This window comes from Pocillopora verrucosa, chromosome 7 (genome assembly GCF_036669915.1).
Source record: "Pocillopora verrucosa isolate sample1 chromosome 7, ASM3666991v2, whole genome shotgun sequence".
NCBI lineage: Eukaryota > Metazoa > Cnidaria > Anthozoa > Scleractinia > Pocilloporidae > Pocillopora > Pocillopora verrucosa.
Window position 1 is genome coordinate 16717606 of NC_089318.1, and position 19071 is coordinate 16736676.

At 37.0% G+C, this 19071-nt stretch overlaps 1 protein-coding gene across 1 annotated transcript; it reads left to right on the forward strand.

Annotated features, from left to right (window-relative positions):
• Positions 1–38: 38 nt before the first annotated feature.
• LOC131800229 (uncharacterized) lies at positions 39–17279 on the forward strand. Its single transcript, XM_066170231.1, has 5 exons — positions 39–101; positions 324–672; positions 12406–12539; positions 12870–14999; positions 15075–17279. Exons 1-5 carry the CDS (start codon positions 39–41, stop codon positions 15606–15608), a joined length of 3210 nt encoding a protein of 1069 aa, XP_066026328.1. The 3' UTR covers positions 15609–17279.
• The last annotated feature ends 1792 nt before the right edge of the window (positions 17280–19071 follow it).

The following is a 19071-nucleotide window of genomic DNA, read 5'->3' on the forward strand; positions in this document are numbered from 1 at the left end:
TGCGCTTAGACTCAAAGCCAATTTCTGTTTTCTGTCAAATGGGGGATTTTGGATGCGGAGATGGAGAATGGACGCCGACCATTAAGATTAATGGCAATAAGGTAAAAATTAATCTGCGAATAAATTCACTGTTGATACAAGACAGTGGAAAGAAGCGGCAAAGGGGATGGGCAAAATCTGCGGGTTTTCCCTGAAAAACGTCAGGAGTCGCTCGCTTGTCTTCACTGAGTGGCAGCCTGGAACAGACTTTTACTGATATCTTATTGAAAGTAAGAAAACAAAAATTGTATTTATATATATATATATATATATGTCAATTTCAGAGTACATTCCATTACGATTCCCAGTTTTGGAGGAACAGGAGTGCTTACAACCTTCCAGGAGGCAAGACTGGCTTTGACTTACAAGAGACAACGTTACCGACAAACTGGACCACATCCCTCTCCAAGATCGGTCTTGGTATGAAGATCGACAATCAGCTCAGATTTATTGTCATCAACAAGCAGGTCGACTCTCTCCACTCCCTCATCGCTGATGGGAAATACCACAACACCTCATCGGGCCGTAAAACGTGGAGGACCATGATTGACTCAACAGCTCCCTTACAGCGCCACTGCAACACGGAAGGGTTCAATGCTATGTTTAAGAACCGGGCCTCCAAAACAAGAATCGGTATTATTCACTTGGCTTCAAGGTATAGTTTTTATCTTCCTTATTTAACGAGGCTCCGTGAGAGATCTTTCGAATGAGATTCATCACGTTTAATATCAGAACATTTAATTCATGACATGCAAGAAATTAGCTAATACTTTCAGAAGAAATGAAAGGGTTTTCCCATCGATTAAATTTCTTGGGCGTAATTTAATTATTTTACCAAAAAGACAAAAGAATTTAAAATGAAGTCAATAAAACTTGGCATTTGTGGCTAAAACGTCCAAGACACAACGTTAAAAACTTTTTTTGGTTCGAATGAAGAGAAAACTTGTCAAATTATCGTTTACATCAGCTTTGCCCATTGTTACGGGTAAATTTACTGATTTTCCGTGTGTTTGGTTGGAACATAATTATTCGTAAACTTACACATCTAACCATTTCTAATTTATTCTAGTTCATTCAAGTTCTTTCATTCTAGTAAATCAAAAAATGTATAAAAAAAAACCACAGTAGCTTTTGGAATAGATTTTGCTTGTTACACGCTTTCATTATGCACCTGCATGTCGGTACTTTTGTTCATCATTACTAGTGAAATTTTAGGTAAATGTAAGAGTTAATGGTCCATCTGGAAAATTTGGTTTTCATGGTAGTTAGCAGCTGAGTTTATAGGTAGGTTTCCACACCAACCTTGCATAGCTAAGCAGAAACTTTTATTTACTGTTCCACTTTTATTTCCTAAGCTGCTCCACTGTAATTAAGATAGGTATATTTTCTATATCAGAGCTGTGAATTCTCATCTAAGTTTCCTATTTTAATGGCCTCGAGTTTATTGTATCCGTCCTTTTAATTTTGAGATTCTTTGAGAGATGGAATATTTAAGTAGCTTTCGTTTAACTTCAAAGAGACTTTTTTCCTCTCCTTTTTGTCCTTATTCAAATATTGTGATTTGTGTAACAATGGAACCTCACACCAGTTCATATTTAAGCAAGTACTTTGTAAAGCTTTTTCGATTACATACATGACGGCGTGCCGATTAGATTACATACGACGGCGTGCCGATTAGAGATCACTAGTTTTGACTCTGGCATGATGTGTGTCAGAGTGCTCTTCGAATAAAAGTCTACTGTGGAACCCTAACACTGTCTCTTCCTTGACGTCCGTACAAGCTCACTCGAAGTAGATCTCCGTGTACTAGGAAATCGTGACGAGTTTCCGTTCTCGTTAGCCGGGTGGTCTCTACCGAGCTCACGAAACCTTATCGTCACACCATAAATCCATCTGTGTTATTCATTCTTCATCTATTCATTAAACGGCTTGCACATAACAAACCAAATAAGCCTCAGTGGAAAATGTTAACGGCACAGAAGAAGTAAAACCCAGTAACTATATCGCTTTTGGCATTTAAGACAAAGTATTTTCTCTTACGGAAAATGAGTCTGCACGCACTGTGGATAAATGTTCTTAATTTTTGGTCAGTTTTCAGCTATCAGGTTTATCTACGAGAGCTAAGAAAGCCTTTTTATGTGATAATTATCCTTTAATATATGAAGCATACGACCCCGCGCGCTCTTTTCTTCGAAAATGCATGACAAAAATCTTCCTCTGAGGGCGGTGCGCGATGGCGTAAGTTGGGTCGCTAAGATACCTACTGCTTTGCGCAGTGTGAGCTAATAAAAAAGTAAAAAAAAAATAATAATAATAAGTAGCATTCAATATTATGATTAAGATTACCTCTGATGAAATCCTCAGTCCTCAGACTCTATTGAGAGAGGGAGAGAGAGAGAGAGAGAGAGAGAGAGAGAGAGAGAGAGAGAGAGAGAGAGAGAGAGAGAGAGAGAGAGAGAGAGTCCGATTCAAGTGCGTATTTGCTACAATGAGTGAGTATTTGCTACCATAGCAAATACCCATTAGTGCGTATTTGCTACCATCAATGGGTATTTGCTACGGTAGCAATTACCCACGGTGCGTATTTGCTACACTAAACGAGTATTTGCGACCGTAGTAAATAATCAAGCTTTAGTTTTACGACTACCAAACCACTAAGTACATAACAAAGACAATGCTACATCGTTTATAGTATTTCTTTTTTAAAAAGATATTTCCCTCTTCATATTGCCCTTGTCAACGTGTTAAGTTTCTACGTTCTACTTTTAAGTTGCTATGAGACTGTTTTAACCTTTATAAAAAATACACGTAAAGCCAAAATAAGCATGTAGCATTGTTTACCACAGTTGAACGCACTACATCGCAAGGTGACTGTTTTCTACAGTTCAGTGTAGTGCTGTTCACTATAGTTCAACGCACTGCAGAGCTAGATTTTACAGTTTTCTATACTTGTTCAGTACAGTGCGAGGCACTGTATAGAAAGATTTAACAACCTGTTGTGTTGTTAAGTGCAATTCAGTGCGCTGCATAAAAAGATTTAACAGTTTTCTACAGTTTAATGTAGAGATGTTCAGTACACAGCGTACAGAATAGCGCACTGCATAGCAAGATTTTACAGTTCTCTACAGTTCAGTGTAGTGTTGTTCACTGCAATTAAGCGCTTCGCATAGCAAGATTAAACTGATTTTCTACAGATCAGTGTAGTGTTGGTCACTACAGCTCAGTGCAATGCATAGCCCGATTTGACAATTATCTACAGTTCAGTGTAGTGTTGTTCAGTACTGTGCAGCGCTCTGCATAGATATATTTTACAGTTTTCCTCAATATATTGTTGTGTTGTTAAGTATAGTAGGGCGCACTGCATAGAAATATTTAACAGTTTTCTACAACTGTTTCTAGAACTGGTCAGTACATAGAGTACAGCTTAGTGCACTGTATAGCAAGAATTTAAAAGTTTCTACAGTTCAGTGTAGGTTGTTAAGAACAGAGCAGCGCTCTGCATAGCAAGATTAAACAGCTTTTATACCTCAGTATAGTGTTGTTAAGTACAGGGCAGCGCTCTGCATAGAAAGATTAAAACAGTTTTCTACTGTTTTGTGCTGTGTTGTTCAGTGAAGTACGGCGTTGAACTAATGCGTGGCAAGATTAAACAGGTTTCTACAGTTTAATGTAGTGTTGCTAATTACAGTACAGCGCACTGCATAGTAAAGATTTTACAGTTTTCTACAGTTTAGTTTAATGTTGTAAAGTACAGTGCAGTGCTCTCCATAGCAAGATTAAACAGACTCGTTTATTCCCAGTTCAGTGTAGTGTTGTTCACTATAGGGTTGTTCACTACAGTTCAGCGCAATGCATAGCAAGAGTTAAAAGTTTTCTACAGTTCAATGTAATGTCGTTCAGTACAGTACAGCGCACAGCTACATAGTAAGATTGAACAGTTTTTTACTCTTCAGTGCAGTGTTGTTCACTACAGTTAAGCGAAACGCATTGTAAGATTCAGTAGTTTTCGTAGTTTTCACGATTAAACAGTTTTCCACGGTTTAGTTTAGTGTTGTTCACTACATTGTAGCGCTCTGCATAGCAAGATTAAACCTATTTTCTACAGATCAATGTAGTATTAGTCACTACAGCTCATCGCACTGCATAGCTAGATTTAACAATTGTCTACAGTTCAGTGTAGGGTTGCTCACTACAGTTAAACGGACCGCATAGCAAAGTTACACGTTTTCTGCAGTTCAGTGTAGAGTTCTTCACTACAGTTTAGCTCAATGCATAGCTAGATTTTTTCAGTTTTCTACAGTTTAATGTAGTGTTGTTCAGTTCAGTGCAGCGCACTGCATAGAAAGATTTTACAGTTTTCCACAGTTTAGAGTTATGTTTTTCAGTACAGTAGGGCGAACTGAATAGAAAGATTTACCGGTTTTTTACAGTTCAGTGTAGAACTGTTCAGTACATAGAGTACAGCTTAGCGCAATACAGAGAAGTAGTTTACAGTTTTCTACAGGTCAGTGTATTGTTGTTAATTACAGGGCAGCGCTCTGCATAGAAAGATTTAACAGTTTCCTACTGTTTAGTGTAGTGTTGTTCAGTGCAGAACGGCGTTGGACTACGTAGCAAGATTAAACAGGTTTCTACAGTTCAGTGTAGTGTTGTTAAGTACTGTACAGCGCACTGCATAGTTAGATTTTACAGTTTCCTACAATTTAGTGCAATGTTTCTCAACACAGTGCAGCGCTCTGCATACCAAGATTAAACAGAGTTCCACAAGTCAGTGTAGTGTTGTTCACTACAGTGTATCCCTTTGCAAAGAAAGAGTAAGCCATTTTCTACAGATCAGTGTAGTGTTGTTCACTTTAATTCAGCGCACTGCATAGCAATTAAGAGTTAAAAGTTTTCTACAGCTCAGTGTATTGTTGCTCAGCACAGTGCAGCGCAGCGCACAGGTACATAGCAAGATTTAACAGTTTTCTACTGTTCAGTGCAGTGTTGTTCACTACAGTTTAGTGCAACGCATAGCAAGATTCAGTAGTTTTCGACAAGTCAGTGTAAAAATGTTTACTATACTTCAGCGCACTGCAGAGCAATATTTAACAGGGTTGTGTTGTTTAGTACAATGCAGCGCGCTGTATGAGCAATACTTAACAGCTTTCTATAGTTTAGCGTAGAGTTCTCCACTACAGTGCACTGCATTGCATAGCAAGATTAAACAGTTTTCCACAGTTCAGTTTAGTACTGTCAATACAATGCAGCACTTTGCATAGCAAGATTTAAATGTTTTGTACAGTTTAGTGTTGTGTTTTTTCAGTGCTGTTCAGTGCACTGCATACCAACATTTAACAATTTTCTACAGTTTAGAGTCGTGTTTTCCAGTACAGTACGTACAGCGCACTGCATAGAAATATTTAACTGTTTTCTACAATTCAGTGTAGACTTAATTGTTCAGTACAGTGCGGCGTACTGCACTGAAAGATTGAACAGTGCTCTACAGTCAATTGTAGGGTTGTTTAGTATCGCTCAGCGCATTGCATTGTAACGTGTAACAGTTCTCTAGAGTTCAGTGAAAGTCATATATTTGTACTGCGGAAAATACATTTTAAGCAAATGAAGATCATCGCAGTATATACTCAACTTAAGCAGTTGAGAAATAGTTTAGTTTAGTGTTTTATTATTCAGTACAGTGTAGCGCACTGCATAGAAAGATTTTACAGTTCTCTACAGTTCAGTGTAGCGTTGTTAATTACGCAGAGTACAGTGCTTTACTCTGCATAGCTAGATTTTACAGTTTTCTACAATTCAGTGCAGAGTTGTTCAGTGCAATGTAGTGCACTGCATAGTAAGACGTTGCAGTGTTCTACAGTTTAGTGATATGTTGCTCAGTATAGTGCAGCGTCCTGCATAGTAAGATTTAACCGCTTCTACCGTTCGGTGTAGTCTTGTTCACTACAGTTCAGCGTAAAAGCATAACGCGATTGAGAAGTTTTATACAGTTCAGAGTAGAAATGTCTACTAATGTTAGAGCAATGCCTTCCAAGATTTAACATTGTAGTGTTCTTCAGTTCAGTGCAGCGCAGCGCACTGCATAGCAAGATTTATCAGTTTTCTACAGTTCAGTGTAGTGTTCTTCAGTACAATGCAGCGCTCTGCATATCACTGAGATTGAACATTTTTCTACTGTTTGGTGTTTTGTTGTGTAGTACAATTCAGCGCACTGCATAGAAAGATTTGATAGTTTTCTCCAGTTCAGTGTAGATTTGTTCACTTTACCTCAACGCACTGCATAACAAGAGATTATAGTTTTCTACAGTTCAATGTAGTGCTGCTCAGTACAATACATCGTAATGCATAGCAAGATTTAACGGGTTTTATACACATCAGTGTAGTGTTCTTTAGTACAATACAGCGTCCTGCATAGCAATATTTAACAGTTTTAACAGTTCAGTACAGTGTTGTTCTGTACAGTGCAGCTCACCGTATAGTAGTTATCCTATGCCGTGAAATGCACTTTTCTAAACAACAGTACACGGGCTGGACAGAACTGTTCACTCGTACGGTAATCGGGAAGTTAAACCAATCCCGCGTGTAATCTGAAGCAATGGCTGCCATTGTTCAAAACTGGTGCTATACGGTCATATTTTGCTTGTATAACAATGGCCATTGTTACCAAAGTTGAAGCACATTACTTGATAAGGGTAGCAAATTAAGACCATGACAAAATGTAAAGTGCAAAAAGTCAAGCGTTAGGCGGCAATCAAGCAATCATGAATCTAGCACCCTGTTATTTTCAAGTGTTTCAGTCATGCAGTAAAAAAGAACACGTTAACTATATGTGCCATTCTGAAACTGGGTGTGTTGCAAACTGGACTAAAGCCTAAGGCTAAACTGGCATTGGCACTGACTTACATGTCCGCATGAATTTAAAACTAAACTAGGCGTACACTGAGCTCAAAATTTAACTGAGCTATACTGTAAAATTTGTTCATTGACAAAGTTGTTTTGATAGCCTCTTCCGAGCAAAAACACATAACTCCTTCAATCTTTTTTTGAATTAGCCGTCTCCTCCGAAAATATGAGTCTCAGTCTCCTCAATGCTAGGGAGTACGAAATGCCTTTTTAAAAAAAATAAAATCTTGCGGGCATTCGGGTGGCAAGGTGTATGGTGAAGATGTTGATGTTTGTCGGCTGGTTTTATATAAACATCCTTGAGCCTCCTTAACTGCCCGCAATTAATCATTCATCATGTGGTACATGGAGGGTGGAGCCCGACAAAATCAACTAGTGTGCATATGAAAGTCCCTTCGGATAAGTAGCCTATGTCCCTTATTCCTTCAAGAAAGTCGTTTGCATCATTATACAAAAATTGAGTACCAGCGGTCTTAAGTGATGGTCTACAAATTGTAAGATTCTCTCCGTAGCAGTATTAAAATCTGATATTAGTAATGGTCTCCCGGGGCATCCTTCCTTGTGAATTTTGGGCAGTGAGTAAAATCTCCCCGTTTGTTCCTCTCCTGATGCCATAATAGTTATTTTTTCGTCAACTAAAATGCCATTTGCGGTGGAATCCCCTTACTTTTTCATTGATCTTTTTAGTCATGTCCTTAGTTAGATCTTTTCCTAATGGTTTGTATACTTTAGAGTCATCACGTGGGCTCTGCAATGCTTTTCATAGCTATACGCCTCTTTATCTATGACAGGGACTGCAGATCCTTTATCGGCTTGTTTAATAATGATGTAATCATATCCAAGCACATCAAGTGCTTTTTGTTCCTCACACGTAAGATTTCGTTCATACGTGGAATCAAAGTCATGAGATAAAATTTCTCTGTCAAGTGACTCTGCTGATATGATTCAATCGCTAGTGAGCTCCCTATTCCTGTCAGGGGCCGGTCCACGTCAATCTTTTCCTAGATGTTGGAATGTCAGAAAAGTAGCCTCCTATATCATCTTCCGAATGAAAATACCGTGGTTTAATTTAAGTAAACATAAAATATTATTCCCACAACGCTTTTAATTGCTACTTTTCAGCCGTATGCCGTGAGTTAAACTATTGCCTACAAAAATGAGCGTGTGTGCACTTTTTTTCGGTAAAGACGTGTTATATTTTAACTTAGCACATACATAGGAGTTAATTCTTCTGAAACAATACGCAGTTGGTTCCCTAAAACGTAATCCTTTGACAAATAAAATGTTTTCAGAGCAAAAGAAGTATAACTGGGTACTTGCTACAAAAAGCGAGTACTTGCTACGTCAAATGGGTTTTTGCTACGGAGTGGCTTTTTTGTAATAAATACGTTCAATTGCGACATATAATCCCAAAAACGGTTTTAACATGATTTGTTTAACAAGCGCAGAACCCTCTGAGGAAGAAACGCATTTAATGTATAATGAAATGATTTTATAAAGGACTAAGATTCTCGGCCTTCTCAAAAATTCTTGACGTCTTAGGTCTAGTTGTTAGTATATGTTGGAATGGGGTTTTGTTCTAAAATGAGGATGGTAAAAAAAGTAAAATATCTGAGACCCCATAGGGGTTTTGTGGAAATAAAAATGACCTAGAGGACCTTTAAAATCCGTTTATATCTTTTATTTTCGTGAATTTTTTTATGGATGTACCAAAGATTGATTATTTGCTACATTGGTCGTGTTTAGATGAATATAGTTACTTCAGAATTTGTATTGGTTGGTAACTTTGAGTTGATCTATAATTATTGAGAACTAAAAAGCGGTATTTCACTTTAAAAAGCAGGGAAATGTAGCATTTTAATAATTTGAACGTCAAAAGGAGAAAAGGTATCAGATACGCAGTCATGAATCTAGAGAGAGAGAGAGAGAAAGAGAGAGAGAGAGAGAGAGAGAGAGAGAGAGAGAGAGAGAGAGAGAGAGAGAGAGAGAGAGCTAGAGTGATCTGGGTATTTGCTACGTGGTTAGATTCTTGTGGGTATTTTCTACGGTACAAAATACCCATTGAGGGTTTTTGCTACGGTAGGAAATACCCATGTGGGTTTTTGCTACGGTAGGAAATACCCATGTGGGTATTTGATACGTTCAATGGGTTTTTGCTACGGTAGCCAATACTCATCTGGGTCTTTGCTACTCCCAAGTGGGTATTTGTTACCCTAGCAAATACTCAAAATGGGTTTTTGTTACCGTAGCAAATACTCAAAATAGGTATTTGACAAATTTTTTACCTATTTCAAGGTTTCATATTAAAGAAAACTATTTTTTTGGTTCTACGGTTTATTACCGAAGAAGTACATCATTAGCGGTCAGCGTTCACACACTTCAACTTTCGTTTTCGTGTTTCACGTGTTCGTCGATGACGGCAACTTTCAAACGGTAAGAAAATAAGATCAACATAGGTTTCTTGTTATATTTCGTCCCTTAAGCAAGTGGTTATCAACGAAATACGCTTTGCAAGCATCCAAGGTATAAGTGTCGATATATTTTTTACAATATTTGAGAAAAAAGCCGATAAACTTGAAGAATGATTGGCCTTCGTAATATCTTACATAATTATCGGTTTACTTATATTTAACTTCCAAATCATATAGATATGAATCGTAGAATGCATTTTTTCTGCTTTGTTCTAACAATGAAGTGGGTGAAAGCTCTTACTTAAAAAATAAAATTGCTTTTTATAAACAGAAATTCCCTTGATAGCAACAAAACATCGATCGATGTTTCAGGACTTTGGATAAGTTATTTTCGATGCTATTATTTATTGTGATCATCTCTTATCCTATTTCAATCCCTGTCAAATCATTGCAATCATCTCTTATGCTGTGTTGATCACTGTCAAATCATTTTAATCAACTGTTATGCTGTGTTGATCACTGTCAAATCATTCTAATTAACTGTTATGCTTTGTTGATCACTGTCAAATCATTCTAATAAACTGTTATGCTGTGTTGATTACTGTCAAATCATTCTAATCATCTGTTCTGCTGTGTTGATAAATTTCAAATCATTCTAATCAACTGTTATGCTTTGTTAATCACTGTCAAATCATTCTAATCATCTGTTATGCTTTGTTGAGCACTGTCAAATCATTCTAATCATCTGTTATGCCTTGTTGAGCACTGTCAAATCATTCTAATCATCTGTTATGCTGTGTTGATCACTGTCAAATCATTCTAATCATCTGTTCTGCTGTGTTGATCACTGTTAAATCATTTTAATCATATGTTATGCTGTGTTGATCACTGTTAAATCATTGCAATCATTTCTTATACTCTAGTGATCACTGTCAAATCATTCTAATCATCTGTTCTGCTGTGTTCATCACTGTTAAATCATTTTAATCATATGTTATGCTGTGTTGATCACTGTTAAATCATTGCAATCATTTCTTATACTCTAGTGATCACTGTCAAATCATTCTAATCATCTGTTCTGCTGTGTTGATCACTGTTAAATCATTTTAATCATATGTTATGCTGTGTTGATCACTGTTAAATCATTGCAATCATTTCTTATACTCTAGTGATCACTGTCAAATCATTCTAATCATCTGTTCTGCTGTGTTCATCACTGTTAAATCATTTTAATCATATGTTATGCTGTGTTGATCACTGTTAAATCATTGCAATCATTTCTTATACTCTAGTGATCACTGTCAAATCATTCTAATCATCTGTTCTGCTGTGTTGATCACTGTTAAATCATTTTAATCATATGTTATGCTGTGTTGATCACTGTTAAATCATTGCAATCATTTCTTATACTCTAGTGATCACTGTCAAATCATTCTAATCATCTGTTCTGCTGTGTTGATCACTGTTAAATCATTTTAATCATATGTTATGCTGTGTTGATCACTGTTAAATCATTGCAATCATTTCTTATACTCTAGTGATCACTGTCAAATCATTCTAATCATCTGTTCTGCTGTGTTCATCACTGTTAAATCATTTTAATCATATGTTATGCTGTGTTGATCACTGTCAAATCATTCTAATCATCTGTTATGCTGTGTTGATCACTGTCAAATCATTCTAATCATCTGTTCTGCTGTGTTGATCACTGTCAAATCATTTTAATCATATGTTATGCTGTGTTGATCACTGTTAAATCATTGCAATCATTTCTTATACTCTAGTGATCACTGTCAAATCATTCTAATCATCTGTTCTGCTGTGTTCATCACTGTTAAATCATTTTAATCATATGTTATGCTGTGTTGATCACTGTTAAATCATTGCAATCATTTCGTATACTCTAGTGATCACTGTCAAATCATTCTAATCATCTGTTCTGCTGTGTTCATCACTGTTAAATCATTTTAATCATATGTTATGCTGTGTTGATCACTGTTAAATCATTGCAATCATTTCTTATACTCTAGTGATCACTGTCAAATCATTCTAATCATCTGTTCTGCTGTGTTGATCACTGTTAAATCATTTTAATCATATGTTATGCTGTGTTGATCACTGTTAAATCATTGTAATCATTTCTTATACTCTAGTGATCACTGTCAAATCATTCTAATCATCTGTTCTGCTGTGTTGATCACTGTTAAATCATTTTAATCATATGTTATGCTGTGTTGATCACTGTTAAATCATTGCAATCATTTCTTATACTCTAGTGATCACTGTCAAATCATTCTAATCATCTGTTCTGCTGTGTTGATCACTGTTAAATCATTTTAATCATATGTTATGCTGTGTTGATCACTGTTAAATCATTGCAATCATTTCTTATACTCTAGTGATCACTGTCAAATCATTCTAATCATCTGTTCTGCTGTGTTCATCACTGTTAAATCATTTTAATCATATGTTATGCTGTGTTGATCACTGTTAAATCATTGCAATCATTTCTTATACTCTAGTGATCACTGTCAAATCATTCTAATCACCTGTTCTGCTGTGTTCATCACTGTTAAATCATTTTAATCATGTTCTGCTGTGTTGATCACTGTTAAATCATTGCAATCATGTGTTATGCTGTGTTGATCACTGTTAAATCATTTTAATCATCTGTTCTGCTGTGTTGATCACTGTTAAATCATTGCAATCATGTGTTATGCTGTGTTTATCACTGTCAAATCATTCTAATCAACTGTTATGCTTTGTTGATCACTTTCAAATCATTCTAATCATCTGTTATGCTGTGTAGATCACTGTTAAATCATCTGTTATACTCTGTTGATCACTGTCAAATCATTGTAATCATGTTATACTGTGTTTATCACTTTCAAATCATTGAAATCATCTTTTATGCTGTGTTCATCACTGTCAAATCATTTTAATTATCTTTTATGCTGTGTTGATCATTGTCAGATCATTCTACTCATCTGTTATGCTGTGCTAACCATTGTCAACTCTATCATTGAGATCAGTTTTCTATTTGTTTGTATTATAGTAACCATGGAAGGTAGTTCTGAAATAAGGAAAAAGTCTCGGGAATCTAAAGTGTGTTCGAGATGTGGGAAATCAGTTATAAATTTATCTCGTCATCAGAAGGATGTACATAAAGTGAATAAGATTTTTCGTCAGGTAGATGTATATATAAATGGAAACAAGAAAGCGCCTAATAGGAAGATAAAGTTTTGTCCGTTATCTCCATGCAAGCATTCAAAGAAAGGTGTCTTTCAACTTCATCATCATTTACAGTCAAATATCCACAAGCTTAATCCCAACTCAAACCAATACTTAGATGCGCTTAAATCTGCTCCGAGAATTGGGCTTCAAGAGCTACGAGATCACATTGCCAAGAGAAAGAAATCCAAAGCAAAGAGCGCCACAACTAAAGATGGTCCTAAAAAGAGAAAAATCGAATCAAAATCACCTGTACGTGGAAAGGCCGCAAAAAGGGTGAAATTTTAGAAGGGTGACAAGGAAAATGAGTATAGTTTGGTGAATAGAATCGAAGCTGAGGAAGAAATTGAAAATGACTCGGATGATCAATTATTAGAAAATCCTGAAGGAGAAGCAACTATCAGCAGAAACGTGAGTAACCCTGGGCACCTCGCACCGACCTCCTCCAATAGTAATGCAGAGGAGCGCAAACTACATAATGAAGAAAGTTGTGAATCAAAGGTAAGAGAGACGTACAATGATGATGACAGCAAATTAGAGTATGATCAGCAAGTTGATAAAGTGGAACACAAGCTACATAATGAAGAAAGTGGAGATTCAGGCAATGATCATGACAGTAATTTGGAGTATGAAAAAGTAATGGATCAAATGGAATCAAAGGTAGGTGATACACATGATGACCATGACAGCGATTTGGAGTATGATCAACTTGTGGATAACGTGTGGAAAAGAAATGAAGAGTGCAAGAAGCGAAGCTTTAAACAGTTAGTGTCTATGATGTCCTCCCAGTGTGAAAGCGATGCCGAGCTATCTGAAGAGTTAAACAACCGCAAAAATGCTGACCAAGTAATCCAACCACCTCAACCACCAGTGACGGCTGGTAATACCAAATCTAGTGAAATAGTTATATGCGACAGTGAAGAAGAGGAAATTTTAGACCCAAACTATCACCCTTCCCTGGACTCCGAATCAGAGTGTAGCACTGGAAGCTTGTCAGATAACTGCTCGTTGCAAGAAAGGGATGACATTTTAACTGATTTCGTGGAAAACGTAGATAATCTCGATTTTCTTCGTGTGGAACCAGAATGGAAGAGCGTGGTTGATGTTGTTTTTGAAAGAAAAAAGAACGCTGGTAATACTGACTCCCAAAGCAATCTTTCACAAGGTAAAGTGCCTAAGGAAGTTATGAATGATGATGAATCATCAGTATACGATAGCGATGATGATGATAATGACGACTGTCTTGAAGAGATGGAAGATGATGTCAGTTTTGAAGACAATGATAGTAGTGATGACAGCCCACTGCTTAACGAGTTTCATTCCTGGTTGATAGACGTAGACGGGGGTTATCGCTGCGCAAAAGTGGCTGGTCAGTACAAGTCACAGGTAAAACGCATCATGAAAGTTCTTTCAGAAGATTTCCCTCAAGCAGCAAATGAAATAGATCTTGTTACTGTCGAGGGGCATGACGGAGTGGTAATGTTGAGGAAGTGGTTGGGTCAACTATCTGAGGAGTATCAACCTGGAACCATTAGATCATACCTAATGAGCCTTAGGCTATTCCTTAAATTCCTTGTGCAAGAAGAGAAAGGGCAAGATAGATTAGACACACTTCATGCAAGGAGAGATCTTTTAACTTCGTGGTCATCTGCTCAAAGAAAGAAGGTGCTGAAAAGGAAATTAGAGAAACATGACATGGACTTTGCAAAACTCCTTTCTAGCGAAGATCTATATAAAGTGTCAAATGGACAACAGCGAATAAACATAATTAAAGCGCTTGGAACAGCTGCGGAGAAAAGCAAAGCTTGTGGAGAACCTGTGCTGGTCAACGATCAGACCTTTTGCGAAGTAAGGGATTGGCTGATTACAAGATTAATAATTGACAACTCCGGAAGAAGTGGTATTGCAGCAAATATAACAGTGGAGGAATTCAAAGATGCTAAACTGTACGCTGGAGAAGAAGATGGAGAGAGATACCGCGTATCAGTTAAGAATCACAAGACAGGAGGTGTTTATGGGGCAGCCATTGTATGGTTTCATGCTGATGTTTACAATCTGGTGAATACGTATATCTCAAGGGTGAGGCCTAAGTACGTCAAAGATGCCACAGATAACATGTTCGTTTCAACCAATGGCGTTAAACTTACTTCATCGCAAGTATCCACGTGTCTGACTCGTACATTTCAAAGGGAGGGTGTGAAGTTTCACGGTCGCATCTCCGCAACCTTGATAAGAAAATCTCTGGCATCAGGAGTGCATGTCCATTTGCCTGAAGATCAAGAACAACTGGCTGCCCTTGCACAGCACAAACCTCAAACACAAGCTCAATATTACCGCATCAATGACAAAGTTAGAGAAACAGATATTGGGCGTCGTGCTGTCAGAAAATTTATCACCATGAACTGCGCAAAGACAGAGGTAAGTACTCTTATAATGCATACCAATCGTAGTAATTTGAATAACAATTGGCATACGAATTCTGATTTCTTTTAGGTATCAATAATTCCTGTCGAGTGGACCGAGGAAGAGACCTCAAAACTTCAAGATTTATTCAAGTCTGAAATTGAGACTGGTAACATAACTGAAAACATTGTCAGAGATAAACTTGGTGCTTCCAACCTGTTGGAAACACACTCCATGAAGGCAATTGTGTTGAAAGTGAGAAGGCTTCGATCAGAATTTACCAAAAACTTAGAACCACCAACTGAAGTTGAGTCTCCTGAACAGAAGATAGAACGGTTTATGTCTTCCAGAGCTCCATCCATCGCATCTGAATCTGCAAAGCCATCATGGAGTAAGTTCACCGATGAACAAACAGACCATCTCCTATCGTTAACTCAGGATATGATTGAAAACAACGCAGTAAAAAGAGAGGTCGTTTGGGAACGGGTGATAAATGATGAGAAAGCATGGAAAACCGGGTTGGTCTTCGGAACCGATGATGAGGAGCTTCTTTTGAGGCAAAAACAACGTTTGGCGGACAAGGTACGAAAAGAAGTCAAACGTCAAAAGATGAAGAGAAAGTAGTAGTTTGATCCTGTGGTTCTTGCATTATATTTGAACATTAGTTGACATTGAACATTTCTTGTCTTTATGTATTCAGGGTTACAACATAATTGAGTCCTATATTGTTAACATGTTATTTTCTTTAACCGTTTGCCAGTCATTTTATGGTTGATCGTTTTATTTCAAGTAAGTCAATATTCCCTAAAAAGGCCGATTTACACAATGCAATTTCTTCGTGTGTTAAGGTTCGAACGACAAGTCATAGGGTCGTGTACGACCTGACGAATGACCGTTTATATGGTATGATTCGGGTCACATGCATCAAGTCATATACTACAATCGCATCGTGGAAATCGGCCTTAAGAGTCATATACTACAATCGCATCGTGGAAATCGGCCTTAAGAGTCATAGAATTTGTCTTGGTGACTGATGTGTGTAGGACATCGACTTCTATGAAAAAGATTTAACTTGTCTTGGTCTTGTTGCGAGGTGTTATAAAGTTGAATTTTTCATAAAGCAAAAGTTGTCGTTTAAAAACTTAGCTCCAAGTGATAAAGCTTATATCTGGAATTAAAAGAGTTTACTTTGAGACTCGTTGTCATGAACCTGCAATATATTGTCTTTTTAAGTGCAGTTCCAGTTGAGATTTTGTGGAAGTTTCATGACGTTTTCGAAAAGTTTAGGGTGAAGTCACTAAGCCCGTGAAATACATATTAGACTAACACACTTTATTAACCACTAATTTCGTTGTTTCCTTTAGTGTCTATTGAACTATTACATGTTAACAGTTAAATATTTTTTTATGGGTTTAACTTTACCCTAGTGCAACTTTTGTCGTCATAATAGAGCGATATCGCATAACCCCCTTCCTAAATATTGGTGTTTTATTCTAAATGAGCCAATACAAAGATAACATTAGAATACTTAAGACTTTATCTATTGTTGTCTTTCTACGATGTCCATTAACCTTTAACTAATATCCACTTGCTTTTAAAAATATTTATATCGCTCTGTAAACCTCACAAACCGGTGAAATTGCAGCTAAAATCGCCATTGTCATAGAGCTTTAAGGATGATCAACACGCACGCCCAAACTTGTATGCGAGCTGTCAATAGGATATGTATATGTAATCGCATGGGTCCTCGGGCAATTAAGGATTAATTTCACGCGTATTTCCAAACTTTGAAAACACCAGTGAAATTAATCCTTAATTGCCCGAGGGCACTTGCGATTTCTTGTTTATCACATAAAGGGCAAAATTATCGCGGGAATCCATTCACGCGCGACGTTATTCTTTTAGGAAGCCCGTTCAATGCCGCGACATTGCTCATTTTTTCCTCTTGTCTTTGCCCATTGTTGGAAAATGTTAGTCCAGTAGTCCGTACTTCTTTTTGTGTTTTTGTGCTCACTTGTGTTTAGTAGTTCCTCAATAAACTCTTCAACAAAATGGGAAGCCATTGTTGCAGAAAATTTTAATCGGCAACAAATCTAAGCAATAACTTCATTACAAAGCAACTTTAAACCAATCAAGATCAAGTAATCATGCCCTTTTGATTACCAAAAGTACCCTCGTGATTAAGAAAAAATGCCCTCTGTCTCAGCCAATCAGCACTTAGTAATTTTGCCCTGTATGTGATAAGCTACATAAAATGGGAATTTGCTAGGTGTAGAGTTTTGCTCATAAATCCAATTAACAGCAATAAAATCTATCGAAAAACCAGTGGCCATGTTTGTAAAGTAAAGCGTCATGTCTCTTCTGAAAATTAGCCGTTTGCGCATTTAGTAAGAGTATCTAAATTTTGTGCTAGCAAACTTAAGGTGGAATCCCTGTACATGAAAGGGTATCATTTACTGTTCCCCTCTTTTGTTGGGAATCTACTTCCCTGAAAAAATAAGCTGGAAAAATGTATTTTTACGCGTTAAGAACTGTGCTTAATTTAAGTAGATCTACTGAGTACAAAGACTGTCTCAGGCCTGCTAGTATGGACACCTTAACCCAAGACGTTTTACTGCGTCTTTAATCATGTTTAAGGTATACAAGCGACAGGAAGCTTCGTATATTTCTAATTTTTTTACACCTAGAGTCTGTCATTACAATTTGCGCTCCTCTGCTCTTAATGTTTCCCAGCCTGTAAATACCTCTAGCCATATTCAGAGCTCTTTTCATACACTATCTCTCATTCTTGGAACCAGTTACCATCTTCAATTAAATCAGCAACCACTTTATCGGAATTTAAGTCTGGCCTATCTCGCATAACTACGCTTGGCTGTAAGCCTATAAGTGTATTAGTATACAATTGTAGAGGTAGGGTTATGAATTGGTAATTAGGCTTGGGGTTAGGGCTATAATGTTAGGTGATTAGGGCTGGTAGGGTTTCAGGGGAAGTTCAGCATCGGGAGCTAAGTGATATTTTTGCGTTTTTATCATCTTTGTCGAGCGTTTTTAACATGAGCCATTAGGCTCGGGGGATTGGGTAACCACCCCCTACGTTGCCGACGTGAAAAAAATTGTTGTTGTCCACGTGATCAGTAAAAAATGGTCTAAAAAAGCTTTATTTTGTTAATTCAATTAGTACACTAGGCAGGGAAATCATCTTAACTGTCAATATTGCTCCGCTTCTCTTTTTAACTTGAATGTCGCTCAGTCACGATATTTCTGCTTTAATTCAAATAATAACACTTTTAAAAAATGTTTAAATTATTTTCCATGTTCCCTTTCACAAGGCGTCTTTTAGCTATGCAAACAAATTACCAGAATTCCGCTTTATTCAAGTTTTATAAGTAAAAATGTCCCATCAATTTGGCAAAGTGGGTATTTGCTACTTACAAGTGGGTATTTGCTACATAAAATGGGTATTTGCTACATGCAGAATTTCGCTCGTAAAATTGATAAAAATGAATGGAATAGCTTGTAAACACGTTGTAAATTCTTAAAAAATAATGCGTCATCCATGCATGCGAAAATCATGGCATTAGAATGAACTAAAAGTGAAATAATGCGAAAAACGCATTTTTAGAAATGTTTGGGTTCCAAAGTTTCAAGTCTTGTACACCTACATACCCAGAAGCGCACTTTTTGCTAAAAATGGTCTTCACAGAAAAAATTTTAAAACGACAGAACTCAGAAGGCTTTTACGGCAAAGAAGAACATTTAGAAGACCTTTGATATCCGGAAAAGTTTTTGAATTTTATAAAAAAAATGATTGATGTACCTAGGTTTGGGTATTTGCTACCTTCTGACTTTTCAGTGACGAAATGCGAACAACAATTAAACTTTAATAACGTTGGTTTTGCATAGAAGAGAGCTAAAAAGCAATATTCTTTTGGCTAGAATTGTTAAATACTTTAAAAAAAAACTTTTACTTAATTTAAATAGGCATAGAGAAAACGCGTAGCAAACACTCACTGATGAATCTAAAGAGAGAGAGAGAGAGAGAGAGAGAGAGAGAGAGAGAGACAGCGAGAGAGAGAGAGACGGAGAG